Raw genomic sequence first — 20,412 nt, 5'->3', positions numbered from 1 at the left:
AATATTAAATACAATGGATACTTAGAATGCAAGTAGGGATGACGATGGTGGTAATAACCAGATTTTATTGATATGAATATATATATTGGTGATATAAACGAGTGTTCTACAAAATAAACAAAGATTTAGCACAAACAATCCGCACCTTGTGGCATTCACAAGCCCAACACAACACCTCAGTAGGCCTATATATCCGGAAATTTAGACACTAATGGCACAACACTATGGCACAGCTGGCTCCAGTTGGTCCCAAACTAGATCTACAGTCCTATCACTTAGCTCCCTGTAGAGATGCAAAAGACAAATTGCAGAACCAGTGTATTAAACAATGTCAGCGAAACAGCTGCGAGATGCAGTACTGATTTAAATACTCACACTAAACAGGTGTGAACCAATAAACCACAAGGAAGCGTTATAGAGCCGACCAACCAACATCCAGCATAGTGAGAGGCTTCGCAAACCAAAGAGCAATGCAACAACGAAGGTGCATTCTACAATGGTGCACACACACAAATTTGATGTTAGGAAAAATCGGACTACAAAGGGATATAAATATATATATATATATATATATATATATATATATATATATATATATAGAGAGAGAGAGAGAGAGAGATCCTCCTTCGTAATCGAAGATGAATACATTTATTATATCCTATGAACTCGAAGATGACTGTAAAGTCCAATCCTTGCTTTAAAAAGCCGGCCGCATACGTGACATGTTCAGTTGTATGATTGGCAAACCTGTTGTAGGCTTACACTTATAATTCTATTAGCAAACATTATCATTGTCACAGCTGTATTAGCACTGTAACACATGTATAAACGTACTAAAGACTTTCTTCTGGTCTGCCATTATTCTGCATATGGTGTATTGAAAAACAAAACAACAGATTAAAGTTTGTTACATGTAAAAAAAAAATAATAATTAACCTATTAATTAACATCTAAAAACAGTTGACATTTTTAAAAAAATCAAACTGAGCAATTCTACTACTCTCTATAATTGTTAGTGTGTCTATTTCTGCTTGTTATGTAGGTTTCACTAGGTTAGGGTAGACAGATGCAGTGGCGTCACTAGGGGAGGTGCGGGGGTGCGGTCCGCACCGGGTGGCACCGACCATAGTGACGCCACTGGACAGATGTCCACTAGAACAAAGTAGTGCTCTGTGTCTGCTCAGTCGATGTGCTCAAGTCAATGTGCTCAAGTCAATGTGCTCAAGTCAAACATCGTAAGCATATGCTAATTATTCCTAAACATTCAGTTCATTTTTCATTCATTCATTTGTCAGAGCCTTTTAAGAGATTATTCACTAGGACAAAAGATTCCAGTCCATTTAGGACAGAGTGTGGAGACACAAAAGATCTAAGCCCTAACAACATCAAGTACCACTTTACATTTTGTAAATATGTCTTTGTGTAACATTTTTCTTTTGATTGGTTTAATACACAACAGTTGGTAAAACATTTTAAAATATGAGATTTATCTAATGACAGCAAACCAAAAACTAAACGAACCTGGACAGACGTCAAGAAGCTTCAAGAGCATCTCTGACAATGCTCACATCATGGCCAACTTTTCCTCCAGATCTAAACGTAACATGAGCTGCTCCAACTCATCGTGATGTCTTGCCTCTAAAAGATTTCGTTCTTCAGTTTGTCTGTCAATAAGTTTTCTTAGCTCTCTTTCACGTTTCTGTTGAAGTTGTTCTGATTTGGCATTTGCCCAATCATTTGCTGCTGCTGATGCATAATGTCCAGCAGTGTTCAGGGTTGGAAAATCTACAGACCATACAGCTAATGTTGGAGAACTACAGGCCAATGACGATTCAGCTGCAAACCCAAGAGATGTTTTGGGTTTGGACGATTCGGAATGTTCAGATGTATCTTCCAAGATGAATGGTGCAAGTATATTAGCTGCTGCCTTTGATTTGAAAGAAAATCCCGGAGGTGGACCTGGATATGGTGAATGCCCAGGTATATTGTTCACTTCAACACTGGCAGAGGATAGTCCTAGAAGACCAGGTGTGGGGATCTCCTGATCATCAAAACGACTGATGCCACGTCCCATAAACCTAAATTTAGGTTGAGCTGAAATATAAAAAAAATGACATTTTACGTTTAGTCTAATAGGAAAGTACTAAACAAACTCATTTATTACCAGTAGTTAATTAACTCATTGGTTACTTTTTTTTTTCATTGATTCTTGTGTTGTCAAGTAAAAGTAACTAGTCGACCGGCGGCGTAGCATACGCCGCTATTTTGCAGGGCCGGCCTTAGACCACTGCAACCTATGCGACCGCAGTGGGCCCCGCACTTTCATAGGACCCGCGCTATTTCTAGGTGTAAATTATTAAATTAATCCATTTTATATCTTATAAGAGATTTCCTGCCGCCTCCTGATTAACCTGGAGCTCCTGGAAATCTCCTGAAATTGCAAAATATACGAAAAAGTCCTGGAAATCTCCGGAAAATATTAAAATCTTTTGAAAACTCATACATTTGTCATTTTGGAATGTGATCCAATATGGAAAACGCTAATCCTACGCGCGATAAAAAAAAGGCATTATACAATACCCGTAATTGTGGAATCTGGTGAAAGAAGCTTCTCGCACCTCAAACTAATGAAGAAATACTTGAGGTCAACAATTCTCGAAGATAGACTGAAATATTTGGTAATTCTTGCTATTGAGTGTGATCTATGTAGGAAACATTTTTTTTTTTTTTATATACTGTATGACTTCGCTACACGCAAGGCTCGTAAAGTAATTCTGTACGTAGTAAAGAATGAATAAAATGCAAAGACAAATTAATTTTCTAATACAAACTCTTAATTTTCGCTTATTATCCGTATCCTTACCCAAGCTGGACCCCGCGCCATCCGTTTCGCATAGGGCTCCGCAATGGGTTAAGTCCGGCCCTGCTATTTAGTGACGGTGTGCGCGCTGGACTGTCGTTCGGGCTTATCGATGGTCCCAGGTTCAAACCCTGCCCACTCCCATCCTCAATCGTCGTGCGAGAGGTTTGGACTAGGAAGTAAATTATCTTCAACTCTGAAGGAACATCCAAAACATGTAAAACATTTTACAAACAACATTTTAATATGAGCCTTGTTTTGTTTGTTTTTTTAAGTTTTATTTTTGTATTTTCTTGTTTGAATGGATTGAATTACGACCAATAAGTTCTACCATATGTTGAAATTATCATACTTTCCTTTAATAAAAATGCTTAACTGGACAAAATCACAAATATCAGCAGATTCTTTCTAGTAAAATGAAAGAAAGCTTGTTGTAAATGTCTGCATTGAGAGTTTATGTATCTTTGTTTTAATACTTGTATCACCAAAATATTTTTTACTGACGTTATTTAACATTTTCTTCACCTCCAGAGAAAGGCTTATGCTTTTGAGACAAGGGCCTTTTGTGAGATGCTTCAAGTATTGTTGAACTTTCACCACTTCTCTCCAGGTATCCTCTTATCCCCATAGTTTCCCGTCACTATAGAGACATGGGCGTCGTGGTATGTTCAATTCCTTTTTCAACAAATCGTTTTTACGTGCAGGCATTTTTCTTTCATTATCTTTGTAGGTGCCATTTTTTAATAATACAATGCGCCACTTTTGGAACATGCACTATAGCTCGACCACCCCTGTACTAATCAATCATTCAACATAACAAAGTTAATACAAAAATATTGCAACAAGCAAGTGCAGTTAGTTGCACAGCCAAAAGTACAGTTTAACACACAATCGTAGGTACAGCTAAAGATAGTGTCAGTGCTTCTACTGACTTAAGATGCAACAATGCATCATGATCCCTCTAACAACCTCGCCAGTGAGATTCAAAAGGAATGACATGCAATACTTTTGAAACCAACGCGGTAAGGTTTTCCAATGCATCACATCACATAAAGTGTAGCTTTGTCATAATTCACTTTGCATAACGTGTGTTTTTGTCATAATTTACTTTACATAAATGTGATTTTACTATAAATCACTTTGCATAAAGTGTGGTTTTTCGTAATAAATCACATTGAATAAAGTGTGTTTTTTTCGTAATAAATCGCATTGCAAAAATTGTGGTTTCTGTAATAAGTCACTTTGCATGTGAAACATCATATAAAGTGTAGATTCGAATAAAAGTCGGTAAATAAGCAAAAGAATGTATGCTTCATTGCCTACAATGCAAACAGTACATCTGAGAGAAGAACTCATCATTTAAACATCATTAAGATTTTACTGATGACCTGCAGACATGTCTTTGACTGTCAACAATAACGCTTCATCTTTGTGCTTGAACTGGTTTTAAAACTGTTATATTATCGTCATGGTTTATAATAGATTATAATTACATTGACTGTAATTCCTAACCAGTCTCAATCTTTGACAATGTGTATACTTAAGAGTGTCAAGTGGTGTGACAAAGAAAACCCTAATAAAATATATCAAAATAAGAAGGGTCAATAAAACCTCAGAATTAAATAGCTTTTAAAAAATACTTTTTAAAACCAAAGCTTATCTAAGGGGAAATAAACGCTAATTACTACCATTTACCTGAAAATTACAGGGTTAAGCTCCCTTTCTGCTATATAAAACTTAATTAGTTAATTAGTACTAAATGATTAACTAAGTTTTGGATTGATTCGTGTATTGTTATCGACTATGAATAATTATGCACAATTTCAACTTGATCAGAAAATGGGAAGTGAGAGAAAAAAAGTGTCAAAACCTAATAAGGGGACTAAATCCATATATATGTATCCACATGTCTCATTAAGTAGCACTTATTCCCCTTATTTCGAAATGAAACAAAATAATTAATCAACAATAATGAATGAATGAATTGTTTAATTTTTTTATTGATTCATGTCTTATCAAGTCCAATGATTACTTGTGCAAAGTTTTGACTTGATTCGAGAATGGGAAATCGGAGACAAAAAAAAGTTCAAACATTTTACCAGACAGACAGACAGAGTGAATTGATATAAGCTTTGTAAGAAAAAAACAATTTTGCACACGTAAAGCATAAAAATAAAAGAAATGAGAAAATTCAGGTCAGAGTTCACTTACTGTGACTTAAGACTTCACTTCCTGATTGCCTAGGCAGCTCATCACTTGGCTCTGTTCCTCTAGGTTTCATCACATTGTTAGCAGAGTAATCAAAGACTTGATGTGATTGGCTCTGTTTTTTGGTGACATAAGTAGCTCCAGGAGGAACATATGGTTTGGTTTCTTCCTCTGGGACACTATTAATAAATCAACAGAGGACATCTTGGTCATCATTAATTTAAAAAAATCCAACAAGCAAAATAAAAATATTTTTTAATAAGGGGCTTATCCATGAGGAAGACCTTCACATTTACAACTATATATTTCAATAATGTATAATTTATTTCCTTTTTTCGATATAAAACAAAATAATTAATTACCAATAATTAATTGACTAATTGGTTAATTTTTAAAAAAATATTTATTCATGTTAGGCACAATAAATAATTGTTCCAAGTTTCAACTTGATCTGAGAATCAGTGTGGGAGAAATATCATATTCAAAAATTTGCACCAGACAGACAGAGTGAGTGAGTTGATATAAGCTTTGTAAACATACTTACTCATAAACATTCTTGTTAAACAGAGCCTTGGTTTGAACACGTGGGGCTGTAAAATGACTCAAAGTTTAGTTTCAATATAAGGTTCAAGTTTCATGAGACAACTTTGTCTTCATTAGTCATTTCAAATGCTTACGGGAGGGAAAGAAGTTGATATTGGCATGGTCATTTCTCTGTCAGCAGCTAGACTTGTGCCTACCATACACAGATCTCATTATTTCATGTCTATTTGTTCATACATTTCTCGTTGATATTATAACATTATCCACTTCTTGCAACTCAAGACGACTTCTGAAAAGGTTGTGTACAATTCTAGGTGGATGTCCAACACAATGTTTGTACTTTCATTGTTTCTTCAGTTTTTGTAGCAGCAACAATGTTCACGTATCAAATCTACTTGTCTCTTTCCCTTAAAACAGAGGTTCCCAAACTATGTTACTAGTGTTCAATGGGACCTGAGTAGGAGTTCCAAAAAGCTGACATCAATGGTCTACTCTGACATCAGTGGACTACTATACCTACTCTGACATCAATGCTCTACTCTGACATCAATGGTCTAGTCTGACATCAATTAACTACTCTGCATACTCTGACATCAATGGGCTACTCTACCTACTGAGACATCAATGGGCTACTCTACCTACTCTAACATCAATGAGCTACTCTACCTACTGAGACATCAATGGGCTACTCTACCTACTCAGACATCAATGGGCTACTCTACCTACTGAGACATCAGTGGGCTATTCTACCTACTGAGACATTAATGGGCTACTCTACCTACTGAGATTTCAATGGGCTACTCTACCTACTCTGACATCAGTGGGCTACTCTACCTACTGAGACATCAGTGGGCTACTCTACCTACTGAGACATCAATGGGCTACTCTACCTACTCTGACATCAATGGGCTACTCTACCTACTCTGAAATCAGTAGGCTACTCTAACTACTCTGACATCAGTGGGCTACTCTACCTACTCTGACATCAGTGGGCTACTCTACCTACTGAGACATCAATGGGCTACTCTACCTACTGTGACATTAATTGGCTACTCTACCTACTGAGACAACAATGGGCTACTCTACCTATTATTACATCAATGGGCTACTCTACCTACTCTGACATCAATGCTCTACTCTGACATCAATGGTCTAGTCTGACATCAATTAACTACTCTGCATACTCTGACATCAATGGGCTACTCTACCTACTGAGACATCAATGGGCTACTCTACCTACTCTAACATCAATGAGCTACTCTACCTACTGAGACATCAATGGGCTACTCTACCTACTCAGACATCAATGGGCTACTCTACCTACTGAGACATCAGTGGGCTATTCTACCTACTGAGACATTAATGGGCTACTCTACCTACTGAGATTTCAATGGGCTACTCTACCTACTCTGACATCAGTGGGCTACTCTACCTACTGAGACATCAGTGGGCTACTCTACCTACTGAGACATCAATGGGCTACTCTACCTACTCTGACATCAATGGGCTACTCTACCTACTCTGAAATCAGTAGGCTACTCTAACTACTCTGACATCAGTGGGCTACTCTACCTACTCTGACATCAGTGGGCTACTCTACCTACTGAGACATCAATGGGCTACTCTACCTACTGTGACATTAATTGGCTACTCTACCTACTGAGACAACAATGGGCTACTCTACCTATTATTACATCAATGGGCTACTCTACCTACTCTGAAATCAGTAGGCTACTATACCTACTCTGACATCAGTGGGCTACTCTACCTACTAAGACATCAATGGGCTACTCTACCTACTGAGACATCAATGGGCTACTCTACCTACTTTGACATCAATCGGCTACACTACCTACTCTAACATCAATGAGCTACTCTACCTACTTTGACATCAATGAGCTACTCTACCTACTCAGACATCAATGGGCTACTCTACCTACTCTAACATCAATGAGCTACTCTACCTACTCTGACATCAATGGGCTACTCTACCTACTCTGACATCAATGAGCTACTCTTAAGTCAATAGGCTACTATGACATCATTGGTCTACTCTGACATCATTGTCTTGGAACAAAAAAACAAACACTTTGTGCTTAGGCATTATCTGGCAAGCAGTTCTACTTCATATACTTTAATATGCTTGGAAACATATACGAACATTAGAAACATTTATTTGACCTCAAACTTACAATAATATTTGGTTTCTTGGCATACGCAGATCTAAGCTAGTGTGGATATACTTCTTTATACCAAGAACCAATAGTTGGCGATCATTATTCTGTCAGACGTGTGTTCATTTGTAGTCCAAGTGTAATTTCTAATGGCCCTCCTTAGTTTAATTAGTTCCCACTAGGGCCAGCACTTAAAAGTACTTAAATGGTTTAGATTTCTTTTCTTTTCTTGACAACACATGCAACGATAATGAAAAGTAACTTTATTGGTAGTCACAAAATTCATTATCGAAATGGGAGAGATATTGCTGCTACTTGTTTACACTTTCTGCAGCTTTTGAAATGTTTCCAAATGATTAATTACGATCTGGAAGTTAGCCTCTCATATGGGGCAGACAGTTAGGCCACATTTCAAATTTGTTTATTAATTGTCTAAATTTGTTGTTTGTTATTCAACTCAGTCCTGTATTTTAAAGTCATGCTACTAAAGTGTTTTTTTTTATATACCTGCTTCCCAGTCTTCTTCCAAATTATCAGTATGATTGGTAATGTCAGGAGCATTAATAGCTCCAGTAAATATCTGGTTTTGCCTTGCTTGGTCTGAAATATGATTGAAATCTCATCAGATCAATGAATTGACATGGTCGTTAATAGAATTTGTGTTTGTATTATGACAGTTAAGTGTCTGCAAGTCTGCACTCAACTAGCTTCTAGATTCTAGACACATTTCAACTAGCTTCTAGCCACAGCATAAACCACTAAATTCTAGCCGCGACACAAATAACTAGCTTCTATCTACAGCGCAAAGATCAAGCTTCTAGCCAAAGCACCTACAACTAGCTTCTAGCCAAAGCACCAACAATTAGCTTCTAGCCACAATACAAGGCAAAAGACAGAGAGGAATGAAGAAAGACGGTCAACAGATCTTGCGTAGTGCAGACTAAGGGATAGGTGAAGATTTAGGACAAGAAGGTACAGTTACACTTTTTAGTGTCAATAATGTTTTTAAAAAATGCCGAGAAACTTTAGTAGGACTGTGATGAAAGACCGGCATAGTATGCATCTCAAAAATGGACCAAAAATGCTCAAATATTGTAATTGTCCATTTTAGTTGAAATATGGGAATCGTGGCAGAATGTGTCCTAGAAGTGTATCTCTAGAATGTGTCCTAGAAGTGTATCTCTGGAATGTGTTCTAGAAGTGTATCTCTGAAATGTGTCATAGAAATGCATCTCTGAAATGTGTCCTAGAAATGTATATCTGGAATGTGTCCTAGAAATGTATCTCTGGAATGTGTCCTAGAAGTGTATCTCTGGAATGTGTCTTAGAAGTATAACTCTGGAATGTGACATAGAAGTGTATCTCTGGAGCTCCATCAATTGTTATCGAAAGAGTGATTGAGTCTCTGGAATTTCTTCCAAAGAAAAATGAAACCCTTGTGCTTCTTTCCTACCTTTTTGTTTTCAATGTATGTTTGAGAAAATGGAAAGTGTCATTTTGTTGAAGGCTAAAACACTTTTCAACTTACATTGCAACTCACGATCAAATACTGAGCGGCTATCACAGTGTTGCAAATGGTGAGACAATTCTGGTGCAGGGATGATGTGAGTCTTGTTAAATTTACAAGTAACTTTACGGGAACGTTTATGATTCTGGAGAATAAGACACACAAATTTTTAAATTTACAAGTAATTTTGCGGGAACCTTTATGATTCTGGAGAACAAGACACACACATTGTTAAATTGACAGGTAGCTTTACGGGAACCTTTATGATTCTGGAGAACAAGACACACACATTGTTAAATTGACAGGTTATGTTAAAGGGAACCTTTATGATTCTGGAGAACAAGACACACACGTTGTTAAATTGACAGGTTAATTTACGGGAACAAGAGACACACATTGTTAAAGAAACAAATTGCTTTTCCGAGCCTTTTCAAACAGACCACAATGCAGTCATGATAGCAATATAATCTTTATTATCTTTGAGGACATTGTCTTGCCAAGGTACAAAACACAAAACAAACCATAATTACGATGGAAATTAAAATGTAGGCCTACATTCATACCACAGTAAAGATGACATCAGAAAGTTACAGCAAGCTAGCCTAATGATGTTAATCCCTGGAATCTGTTCTCTTTTTTACCTTTCGATTTGAAACACAATAACTCATATATAGAATGCAGTGTTATGGATAAAACCTAAACCTAATGCGATAGGATTTTTTTTTTACTTGTGTACAAGATAAACTCGTCATGTACAAAACGAAAAAATGCAATTAGCTAATCCTTTTTTTTAGATATTTCAAAGGACAATACCTATATCGTAGGGTAGGTTTATATGTTTTTTTTTTTTTTTTTTGAATTTTTTACAGACATTACTCTCTTTGATTGGGCATTACGAATGACTTTTTTAAACCAGATATAGGAGCTAATGGCGTAAGATCTGGTTTACATTCAATCTTTTTATGCAATAGAATATTGTAAGAGAAAAATAATTGAAAGTAATATGTATAATTGCAATGGAAATACGGAGGAACCAAAAAAAAACTGTAAGAAAAGAAATTATGAAAGAAAGAAATGTATAGAGCACTATAAGGAACAATAACTCAGAGGCGTAGGAACAAAACGTGCGCTAGGGACAAGGTACATTACATTATCCGCCCCCTCCCCCATTTTCCATGAACATCACATAAAAATATAGGCTGCGTGTGGCTCCCCCCTGAGGGTGGTGCCAGGGGCATTGTGCCCCCTTACCCCCCATCCCCCCTTTACGCCTCAGCAATAACTTTTGAGCATCTAAATAATGCAATTTATTGATACAAGGGAAAATCCCTACAAATTTGATTCCTATCAATACTTCCTTATTCTATACACATAAACATGAAAAACATTAAAGATATTTTTTTTTAAAGACAACTTACAAAGCGTTTACTTTTCTCTTAATATATAATGAATGTTAGATCATCACCATCACCCCCCCCCTCCGAGAAAGAATCCTGGTTCGGTGAATGTATAGATTTACTACAATTTATAATTGTCCTTTAAATCAAGACCTAAAATACGATGCGCAAAATTGCCCAATCATTGATTAATTTCTTTCTTACAATCCTTACATTTGGAGACTTCCGAACGCAATAGTCCTTACATCAACGCGACAATCCTTTCAAAACCGATGTTGTACCTAGATTTAGACCTAGCTAAATTAAAAATTTTTCCTTTTTTTTTTTACTTTAAAAAATTAAAATTGTCAAACTAGAGTTTTCCTAGTGTGGCCAAGGAGTTAGTAATTATTATTATAGTATATTATTATATTATAATTATTATAGACATCAACGATTAAATATGTAGGAAAATCTTTAAAGCCGATTTTTGAGATCCTTGACCTGGATCCACCCAGGTTCCATGAAGTTATGACTTGAATAGAGGTATTGTAAATAGGAACAAGGCCAGAAAAATGTCATAGAGCCAATCAAATATTTCGAATGAGAACTGAAAAGCAGAAGAATAGTCATGGAATGTAAATAAGACTAGGCCTTATTTCTTACGGAAGAGAGCTGGGGTGGGGGGAGAAGTGATACTAGAATTCACGGGCTGGTCCAATTCAACGTAATAGATAGGCCTACTAGAATTAGTAGCCAAAAGGAATGTATGAAGGAGCGTTTAATTTTATATCATTATATTGGTATAGTCGGGAAAACAAGAAAAATATTTTAAAATACTTAAAAAAACAAAACTTATATTAACTCCTTCTTTCCTAATTAACGATACAATCGTTGATTTGACCCCATTAAATAAAATTAATTTTTGTTTTTAAACTTTAATTTGTGTTATATAAAGAGAGCATGCATAGGCCTACTCCAATAATTCTATACGGTACCAAAAGTAACGTTTTCTAACTAGAAACAAAAAAGTTATTGAAGTTAAATCATAACAAGGTAGAACTTACAAATGTAAAAATAAACAATTCTGTCAGAACATGGAAAATAATTACAGAGAAAAGAGTTAAGTGTAATTGTATCAATTATTTTGAATCAGTCATGTAATTAAATTTTTATTCGAGACTAACAATAATAAATCTGTGCGATTAAGAATATTTTTGTTACCAATTTCCTGCTTTCCTGCGCTATGATCCTCTCCCTTTCCTGGACCGTTTGGGAAAGGATTTGGGGGGGGGGGGGAAGGGTGGGGAGGGAAATAAGTGGTTATGCTATCGTGATCGTTATTAAATCGCATTTATAAAACATAGTTCAAAGACTTGAATTCGAACTTAGGGCAGAAGCCTCCTCAAAGCTAACACGCTTACCACTGTGGAACAGAAGTGCTTATGAACAAAGAAGGTTTTAGAACTATCTAGTGTTAGTTTCAAACTAACTCCACACAAATATAAAGGGTACTAATTCATCTTATTCCGTCACATCAGTCAAGTTCAATTCCTTTCCCTTGTTCGATACCAAAAAATAACAACAATGAATTACCAATAGTTAATTAACTAACGGATTAATATTTTGTGTTATTGATTCTTGTGTTGTCAGGTACAATAAATAATTGTGCAAATTTTGAACTTGATCCCAAAATGGGTGTGTGAGAAATATCATGTTCAAACTTTTTACCAGACAGACAGACAAACAGACAGAGTGAGTTGATATAAGCTTTGTAAAAAAAAAAAAGGAGGGTATACATCATATTGTCAAAAGTAACCAAAAAAGGGAAGGGGCTCCATGAGAATACCAACACTATATACCCTGGGAACAAAACCAACACTATATACCCTGGGAACAAAACCAACAATATATACCCTATGAACAAAACCAACACTATATACCCTATGAACAAAACCAACACTATATACCCTATGAACAAAACCAACACTATAGGGCCTATACCCTATGAACAAAACCAACACTATATACCCTATGAACAAAACCAACACTATATACCCTATGAACAAAACCAACACTATATACCCTGGGAACAAAACCAACACTATATACCCTATGAACAAAACCAACACTATATACCCTATGAACAAAACCAACACTATATACCATATGAACAAAACCAACACTATATACCCTGGGAACAAAACCAACACTATATACCCTGGGAACAAAACCAACACTATATACCCTATGAACAAAACCAACACTATATACCCTGGGAACAAAACCAACACTATATACCCTATGAACAAAACCAACACTATATACCCTATGAACAAAACCAACACTATATACCCTATGAACAAAACCAACACTATATACCCTATGAACAAAACCAACACTATATACCCTATGAACAAAACCAACACTATATACCCATGAACAAAACCAACACTATATACCCATGAACAAAACCAACACTATATACCCTATGAACAAAACCAACAATATACCCTGGGAACAAAACCAACAATATACCCTGGGAACAAAACCAACACTATATACCCTATGAACAAAACCAACACTATATACCCTGGGAACAAAACCAACACTACATACCCTGGGAACAAAACCAACACTATATACCCTATGAACAAAACCAACACTATATACCCATGAACAAAACAAACACTATATACCCTGGGAACAAAACCAACACTATATACCCTGGGAACAAAACAAACACTATATACCCTGGGAACAAATCAACGACAAAGCCGGTAGCTAATGCTAGTCTTTATATAATATATATTTTAAGCAAGACTTTACCTCTCTGCACTTAATGAGATGATTCTGTAGACTTTTTTTCAATATAACATGTGCAGGATCATAAGGACAGATGACAGTGTCATCCCCTCTGTTGGACGGCAACATAGCTATTGAAAGAAGATTAAAAGTTAGGCCTAAGTTCTATTGAAATTCCACAAACATTTCTAATATCATTAGTACGTGGTTAATAAACAATTTTCATTAACAACTAAACCTAGAGAAAATAAAATAAAGAATTTTAATTTTAAAAAAATGGAATCATAATTACCTGGACTTGCTATAAATTATATATACTAATCATATACATTGCACATGCTTCTTCAAACAAGCACAATCTATAACTAGTCGACCCACTGCGTGTGGGAGAAATAACATGTCCACACTTTTTACCAAACAGACAGACAGAGTGAGTTGATATAAGCTTTGTACAAAAGAAAACAATAATGTCTTACACATAATCAAGTGTTAATCTAGTCGTGCATGTTCATTACCTCACAGCTTGATTGGACTGATTAAGCCAACACGTTTTATGCTGTTAATGGCACTTGGAAAGAAGGAGCACTTGTATGAATTTGTCCTAGCATATAGGAACTAAGAAATGTGTTGGTTATGTTTCAATGTTTTATGTAGTAGTGCTACCTTACTTTTACAATACCTCTGTTTAAGTCAGAACTTCATCAAACCTGGAGGGTGAAAGCTGGAGAGAGGAACCTGGACACTGATCTCAAAAACGGCTCTAACGATTTTCCTATAAATTTAATAATTGGTGTATAATGCTGAGAAAAGAATTATTAGCTCGTTAGACACATGGGGAAAACTCTAAATTGACTGTTATAATTTTTCAAAGTAAAAAAAAAAAAGAAAGAAAGAAATTTAAATTTGGCTATAAGAAAAAAAAAGTGGCGTATTGATAACAGAATTGCATTCAGTTCCTTATATTTGAGTGAGCACTGCGAACATGGGTGATTCTAAAACTAAACACTGAGCTAACAATTAGTAACAAATCCCGATATTATGTGGTAGTACTATTAACAGAAATCTGCAGATTCATTGTTACCTAAAATGGCACAAAGATAGCGTTTCCAGTGGAATGTACCCTATTTTATTGTGTTGGATCGTCGCAAGATCCCAGGATTTCCCAGGTTACGAAATCATTCACAGATCACAATTTTACGCAGTTGGGGAATTTGCTGGAATCATCTACCAAAAGATGCAGTAAATTTACTGATTTCCTCGCCAGTATGGCACAACCGATTTAACAACTTTGTTGAATCTCATAATGATAATGTCCACGAAGAAACATTCACAACGCCAATTACATCTGAAGAACAAGTCACATTAGTTGGCGTAAAAAAGACTAACTCGTATCCAGAAGATGCAGAACACTTACATTTCTCTTGAATATTAATATACACAAGCTTCTTCAACTTCCAAAGCTTTTTAACAAGTGACTCGAATCAATATTCGATCACAAAACATTAGACTCTTTACTTAATCTTTAGACATAAAGGAATTTGACTTTGACTAACTCTTATACTTATAACTATACATTAGTCTGTTGGACTGTTAGGACACCGCACAAGATCTGTGGACAGTTCTTCTCTATTCCTCTGTCTTTTACCTTTGATAGAATCTCTTTCAGTGGCAGGCCCGTCCATTCTTCTTTGCTTTCTCTGTTTGCCTCTTCTTCTTTTTCCTGGTTCTGTTCCCTGAAGGAAGGTTTTTGCGAGCCTTGAGTACCTTTATGATATTGCCATAGAGTGAGTTTTTATTTACAGTAGTTAGCAAGTCATCGTGGGGTCAAATCGCTGTACTAATCTTGTCTCAAATCTCTTCGTTTGTGATGCGCTATTTGTATGTAATACCCAGGATCCTACTAGAGCAACTCAATTCCAATGCTAGTATCCTCCTCTCTAGTTCTGCAGTCAGCATTTACGATTCGAAAGCATATAAGAAAGTGGCCATGACCAGGAAGCGAATCAGTCTGATTTTAGTGTCAAGGACTATGCCTTTGTCTAGCCATTTTGTTTTGAATTGCTCAAGTGCTGCTGTGGACTGTGCTATTCTGGCTAGTAGTTCAGGTTTCGTTCCCTCATGTGAGACAATAGCTCCAAGGTATTTAAAACTACTGATACTTCTCAGCTTTTCACCTCCAATGCGCTTGGAGATGCAAATTTAATCAATCTCGTTAAAGGTTTCTCCATTTTATGATCGCCATGTTTTCTGGTGTATTTGTTTGTGCTTAAAATATGTTTCCAATCGACAGGCTGTTGGATGCGCAGAGAAAAACCAAACGTTCACCATTATCACTGAGGTTTTCTGCTGAGTCGTCTGATCCCATTACGTATTCTTAGCCAGTTCAGATGCGACAGATTTTTTGCATTTAAGTCTCCCATCATTAGAATTAGGCATGGCCGGATTTATGTATATATATATGATGTATATCTAGGCCCAGGGGCAGCAATTTTGTGGAGGCCCCTACACTTTAACGAAAACTTTAATAAAAATCCACTTTTTAACACTCATTAATAATCATACATATATCTAATACCAAGCCATCTTTAGAAGAAAAAAATAAGAGTACTTGTAAATTTTACCAATTTAACTTCTTTAAAAAAAATCTTAATTATTTAATATGCAATATTTGTTCAATAAAAAATGTATATTTTGTATGTTTTTGAGTTTGTGGAGAGTAAAACAATGGGTGACCCACTGGCGTAGATCTGAAATCATATTTATACATTACAAGCACACTACAAGTGGACACTTCTTAACCACGACAAAGTTGCCATCCGTAAAATGTCTTCTTCTGTCTCTAAAGATAAAGGATGCACATTATGCCTCATGCTGCCCTGGTGAATCACTAGTTTTAGTTTCTTCTTGAGTCCGGTCTAGAATTCTAGAACGGCATTTGCCACTTATCGTGTGAAAGTACGATTGTAGGATTATCCAATAGGGAAGCTTTCTTTCTCATTCTCTTGGCTATGACCGGTTCATTCATTTTCCTCTCGGTTAGGTTCGTACCAGCACGCACAGTCCGTCTCCTTGTTGTTCCCATCTTGCGTGATTTCCTACCACATGCTTTCTCTGATGCCTGCTGTCCTCAGATCTCGTTTGCAGACATCTCTGTACGTTAGCCTTGGATATCTCTTGGGTCTGACTCCCTCAGCAAGCTCTGCATTGAGGATGTGGATGTCCTAAGGAATTCGTCCATCCATCATGTGGGTTACATGTCCGAGCCAACGTAGCCTTCTCTGTGTCAAAAGAACATAGATGCTGCGTGTATGGCCAGTTTCAAAACTTTCTTATTAGAAACAAATCCCCCCCCCCAGGAGGTAGGCCTACACATTAGGAGCCACAGACAACGCAAGTGAAAACTGTTTAATTTAAGCTCTCGGTGCATCTATGTTGACTAGCTCTCGCTATAATAAAGAAGAGTGTTCACTATAGCATTTTGTTCCCCATGTTCAGTTTAGTAATGTTATAGGCATGCCTTGAACACCGCCAATCAATGTTCAGAAGGTGCGCTTTAGCTCGCGCAATGATAAAGAATAGATTTAGAAGGATGTTGATACTAGAGAAACAACAGAGTTCCGCCTAAGTTGAGAAGCTTGAGAAGAAGAAATGCAAAAGACAATGTAATTATGTATTTGTAGTGTCCTGTGAATAAAGACTTAATGTCCTTGTTGAGTTGCCTTCCATTATATTTAATACAGTATTTTTCTAAAAATGCTTAGAGAGTTTTGTCAATCTTGTGCTAACTGTAAACAGAACAGAAAAGATAACTACTATCGATTTGTGGGAGAGAACTAGACAAAAGCCCATAGCCCAAGACATCACCAAACGAAAATGGAACTGGATAGGACACACCCTGCGAAAACCAGCTACCAATGTTGCAAGGCAGGCACTTGACTGGAACCCACAAGGAAAGAGGAAAGTGGGCAGACCCAAGCAAACCTGGAAGAGGTCAGTCATCAGTGAAGCTGAGGGTACTGGAATGACATGGGAGCAGATGAAAAAAGCTGCTCAGAACCGAGTTCGGTGGAGATGTGTGGTTGCGGCCCTATGCTCCCCTGGGAGTGCACAGGATTAAGTAAGTCAAATAGTGCTAATTGTATCAACATCAGAGTAACGCAAAAAGCCTCAGACCAGCAAGTGAATACCACTCAATTCAAAAGATGGCATTGTCTTCAGTGATCGTGTACTGCAAATGGAACGATGGGCAGAGCACTATGCAAACTCTACCTGATTTTAAATGCTATATTGCTAACCGCTTGGTCTAACTTCTCAACACTTGCAGTTTTAGATGAATTAGATGAAACGACGTCTGTAAAGGAATCGAGAGCAGCCCTTGACAAGCTGACATGTTGGAAAGCAGCCGGAGGAGTTGGAATTTCTGCTGAAACAATTCAGGCTGTAAAGCATGACTTACTGAAGTGACTCCACGAACTCCTAAGCCTGTATTAGGTCTCCTTGGATTTAAGAGATGTAAATATTATTACAATTAATGAAAAAAACAACATTAAAGGTATCGCGATTATCTGTTAAATTTATAGGAAAATGATTTCATAGTTTTTTTTTTATCTAACCGTTATTCGTTATTAAGAAAAAAGTAATCGCTTTAAAAATCGGTGTATAAAGGAGGTATTGTCTTTATAAAAAAGGTTAAAAAAAAATGTTTTTCTTGTTATGATTTGATTCAACTTTCGCCACATTTAAAACAAACGATAAACTACATTTTGAGTTCAACCCCTGACCTAGATCTATATCTAAACTAGATCTATATTATGAAGCTATTACAAATTTTAAGTTTGTAGCATTCGTGATAGATCTAGATCTATTACATTTAAACAGGTATTCTCACAAGTCGATATAAAAGCTAATGGTTTAATTACATTACATCTAGATTTAGCTGATTTTAAAAGTGTTTGCCAAATGCCTATTTGAAACGTAAGGGTAGTGTTTATTAAAATTTGTTTGGTGGTTTAAATGTTTCGGATTAAAAAAGTATTACATTCTAGCTCTCAAATACCTTCCTTTAGGAAAGAGCCTAGTAAGCCTGCCAGGTAAAAGAAGAAGATGAAGACAGACAAAGCGATGAAAATAAAGACAATATTAAGGAGTAGACTGCATGTTATTGAAACGGAATCCATTCTATACAAATGACAGAGAGGAATTGTAGAATAATTCTGTTATACAATTGACAAGACAAGTGTTGATGATCGAAGAAATATTAGTAACAGTGGCGTAGCTAGGGTGGAGGAGGGGTGAGGAGAATTAGAAAATCCCCCCCCCATGCATAAACTTGAAAAAAAGGGGGGGGGGGCAAATGAGTGTTTTTTTACATTAAATATTAGGTACGCAATATGCAGGGCCCCCAAAGAGGTCAAGCCATCCGGGTCCCCAAATGATGAAGAAAATTTCTTGCTACGCCGCTGATTAGTAACTCCATTTATTACGTAAACACAAGCGCTAGTGCATTGACGGGCTATTGTGCAAATGTAAATAAATACCAAGATGTTACATCTCTTTTCTTTAATTCCTAAAATCTATTTATTAGAATAAGTAATACACTATTCAATTCGGTTAATCACAAATCAAGTTGCAGGAATGGAGAAAGACGGTCGATAGATCATATGTGGTGCCCCAATGATAATTTAAGGGTACTACATAGCCCGAAATTCCGGCAGGTTGGCAAGGGATGGTGGAGCGGTGGGCAGTATTAAAACCCAGGATAATTGGGGGCGGGGCATTGAGAAAAGAGTCCAGACCGCATATCGCACGACCAGGCAGCAATACGCGATTACTAATCATTGACAATTATCCTAAAATTTAAACTAAACGAATTGTATAATTAAGTAGGCCTACAATAATACATCTATTCACATTGTATTATCATTTATTATGTAATGTATTAATTAATGTATTTGTCTGGATGTTTAAAACTTAATATCTTATATAGATATATACTAATATAGCGATCATTAAGCTTTATTACAAATACAATATCCATTATTTTAATTTATAGGCCAATAATTCTATTCGCATCATAGACTATGATTCGCATTTAAAACCAATTATTATCAAAACTATAAATGGGGATTCCCCACCTTATTATATTTAGAATCGACAGTCACAGACATTGTTTTGTTTGTTTTATTACAGAGAAGTAATGTTGCGTGAAATCGCAATGTTTTTTTTTTAAATATATGGCCTAATTCAAAGGTTATTGGATTTAGATCTAGGAAAGTTTTAGGTCTAGACATCTACTAGATCTAGATGCTAGAGTAGATCTATGTCATGTCTAGATCTGTAATACTATTAATAGATCTATCCATATAAATTCTATACTATATTTTTGTGTGTGTTATTGCTTAAGTAAAAGACTAGAATCTAGATCTTTTAAAAAAAGATTATTTATAATTAAATTGAAAAAAATGTTTTTTTTAATTTTGTCTGAATTAAAATGAAAATTCACAGTAATATCTATAACCTAGATCTAGATTCTAGATCTTAGATCTATATCCAATGTTTATTTCTGTTTACGGTGTCAATCATTTCACTTGTTAGTTTTCGTGTGACGTCAATAATGCCTAACTGGCAAGAAGAGAACAAAGAAGAGCGAATGAATTCTAAATGATTTTCTTTTACTACAAGAAGAAAAACTCTTATATGATATGCTTTAATATAAAAATGCACAAAGATACTTTAAATAATATATAACTTATAGATATCTTTATAACATTAAACGGTCAAAGTTTCATAAAGTATGTGAACTATTTTCTATAGTTAATATATGCCGTAAGACTACAAGGTGGCGCTAAGGCATAGAGAGTTGGAGCGGAAGAAAGGTCAAGCGATTATTAAGACCTGCAACTTAAGAGATATTAATTCATCTGTAACCTGTGAACTTGA

At 36.0% G+C, this 20,412-nt stretch overlaps 1 protein-coding gene across 9 annotated transcripts; it reads right to left on the bottom strand.

The window, feature by feature from the left end:
* Nucleotides 1-835: 835 nt before the first annotated feature.
* On the bottom strand, nucleotides 836-20,074 carry LOC106054312 (uncharacterized). 9 transcript variants are annotated; one of them, XM_013210122.2, is made up of 8 exons: nucleotides 13,950-18,786; nucleotides 13,498-13,604; nucleotides 9,314-9,437; nucleotides 8,293-8,385; nucleotides 5,613-5,658; nucleotides 5,072-5,247; nucleotides 1,522-2,094; nucleotides 836-863 (listed from the first exon to the last, which is right to left on the bottom strand). In XM_013210122.2, exons 1-7 carry the CDS (start codon nucleotides 13,951-13,953, stop codon nucleotides 1,565-1,567), a joined length of 1,080 nt encoding a protein of 359 aa, XP_013065576.2. In that variant the 5' UTR covers nucleotides 13,954-18,786; the 3' UTR covers nucleotides 836-863; nucleotides 1,522-1,564. The 9 variants fall into 9 exon arrangements, with proteins under 9 accessions (XP_013065576.2, XP_055870660.1, XP_055870663.1 ...); XM_056014685.1 differs by lacking the exon at nucleotides 836-863 and adding an exon at nucleotides 19,991-20,074 and having other exon boundaries at nucleotides 896-2,094; nucleotides 13,950-14,273; XM_056014688.1 differs by lacking the exon at nucleotides 836-863 and adding an exon at nucleotides 19,991-20,074 and having other exon boundaries at nucleotides 896-2,094; nucleotides 13,950-14,245.
* Between the last annotated feature and the right edge of the window lie 338 nt (nucleotides 20,075-20,412).

This window comes from Biomphalaria glabrata, chromosome 16 (assembly GCF_947242115.1).
Source record: "Biomphalaria glabrata chromosome 16, xgBioGlab47.1, whole genome shotgun sequence".
In the NCBI taxonomy this organism is placed as follows: Eukaryota; Metazoa; Mollusca; class Gastropoda; family Planorbidae; genus Biomphalaria; species Biomphalaria glabrata.
Note: the sequence above shows the minus strand (reverse complement) of the source record. Positions and strands in the feature narration are given on the sequence as shown.

Coding starts and splice junctions, on each gene's coding strand:
- LOC106054312 (XM_056014685.1), bottom strand. Junction 8,386..9,313: donor ATTTGATCGTGAGTTGCAAT/GTAAGTTGAAAA, acceptor ATCATATTTCAG/ACCAAGCAAGGCAAAACCAG. Junction 5,248..5,612: donor TTTAACAAGAATGTTTATGA/GTAAGTATGTTT, acceptor ATTTATTAATAG/TGTCCCAGAGGAAGAAACCA.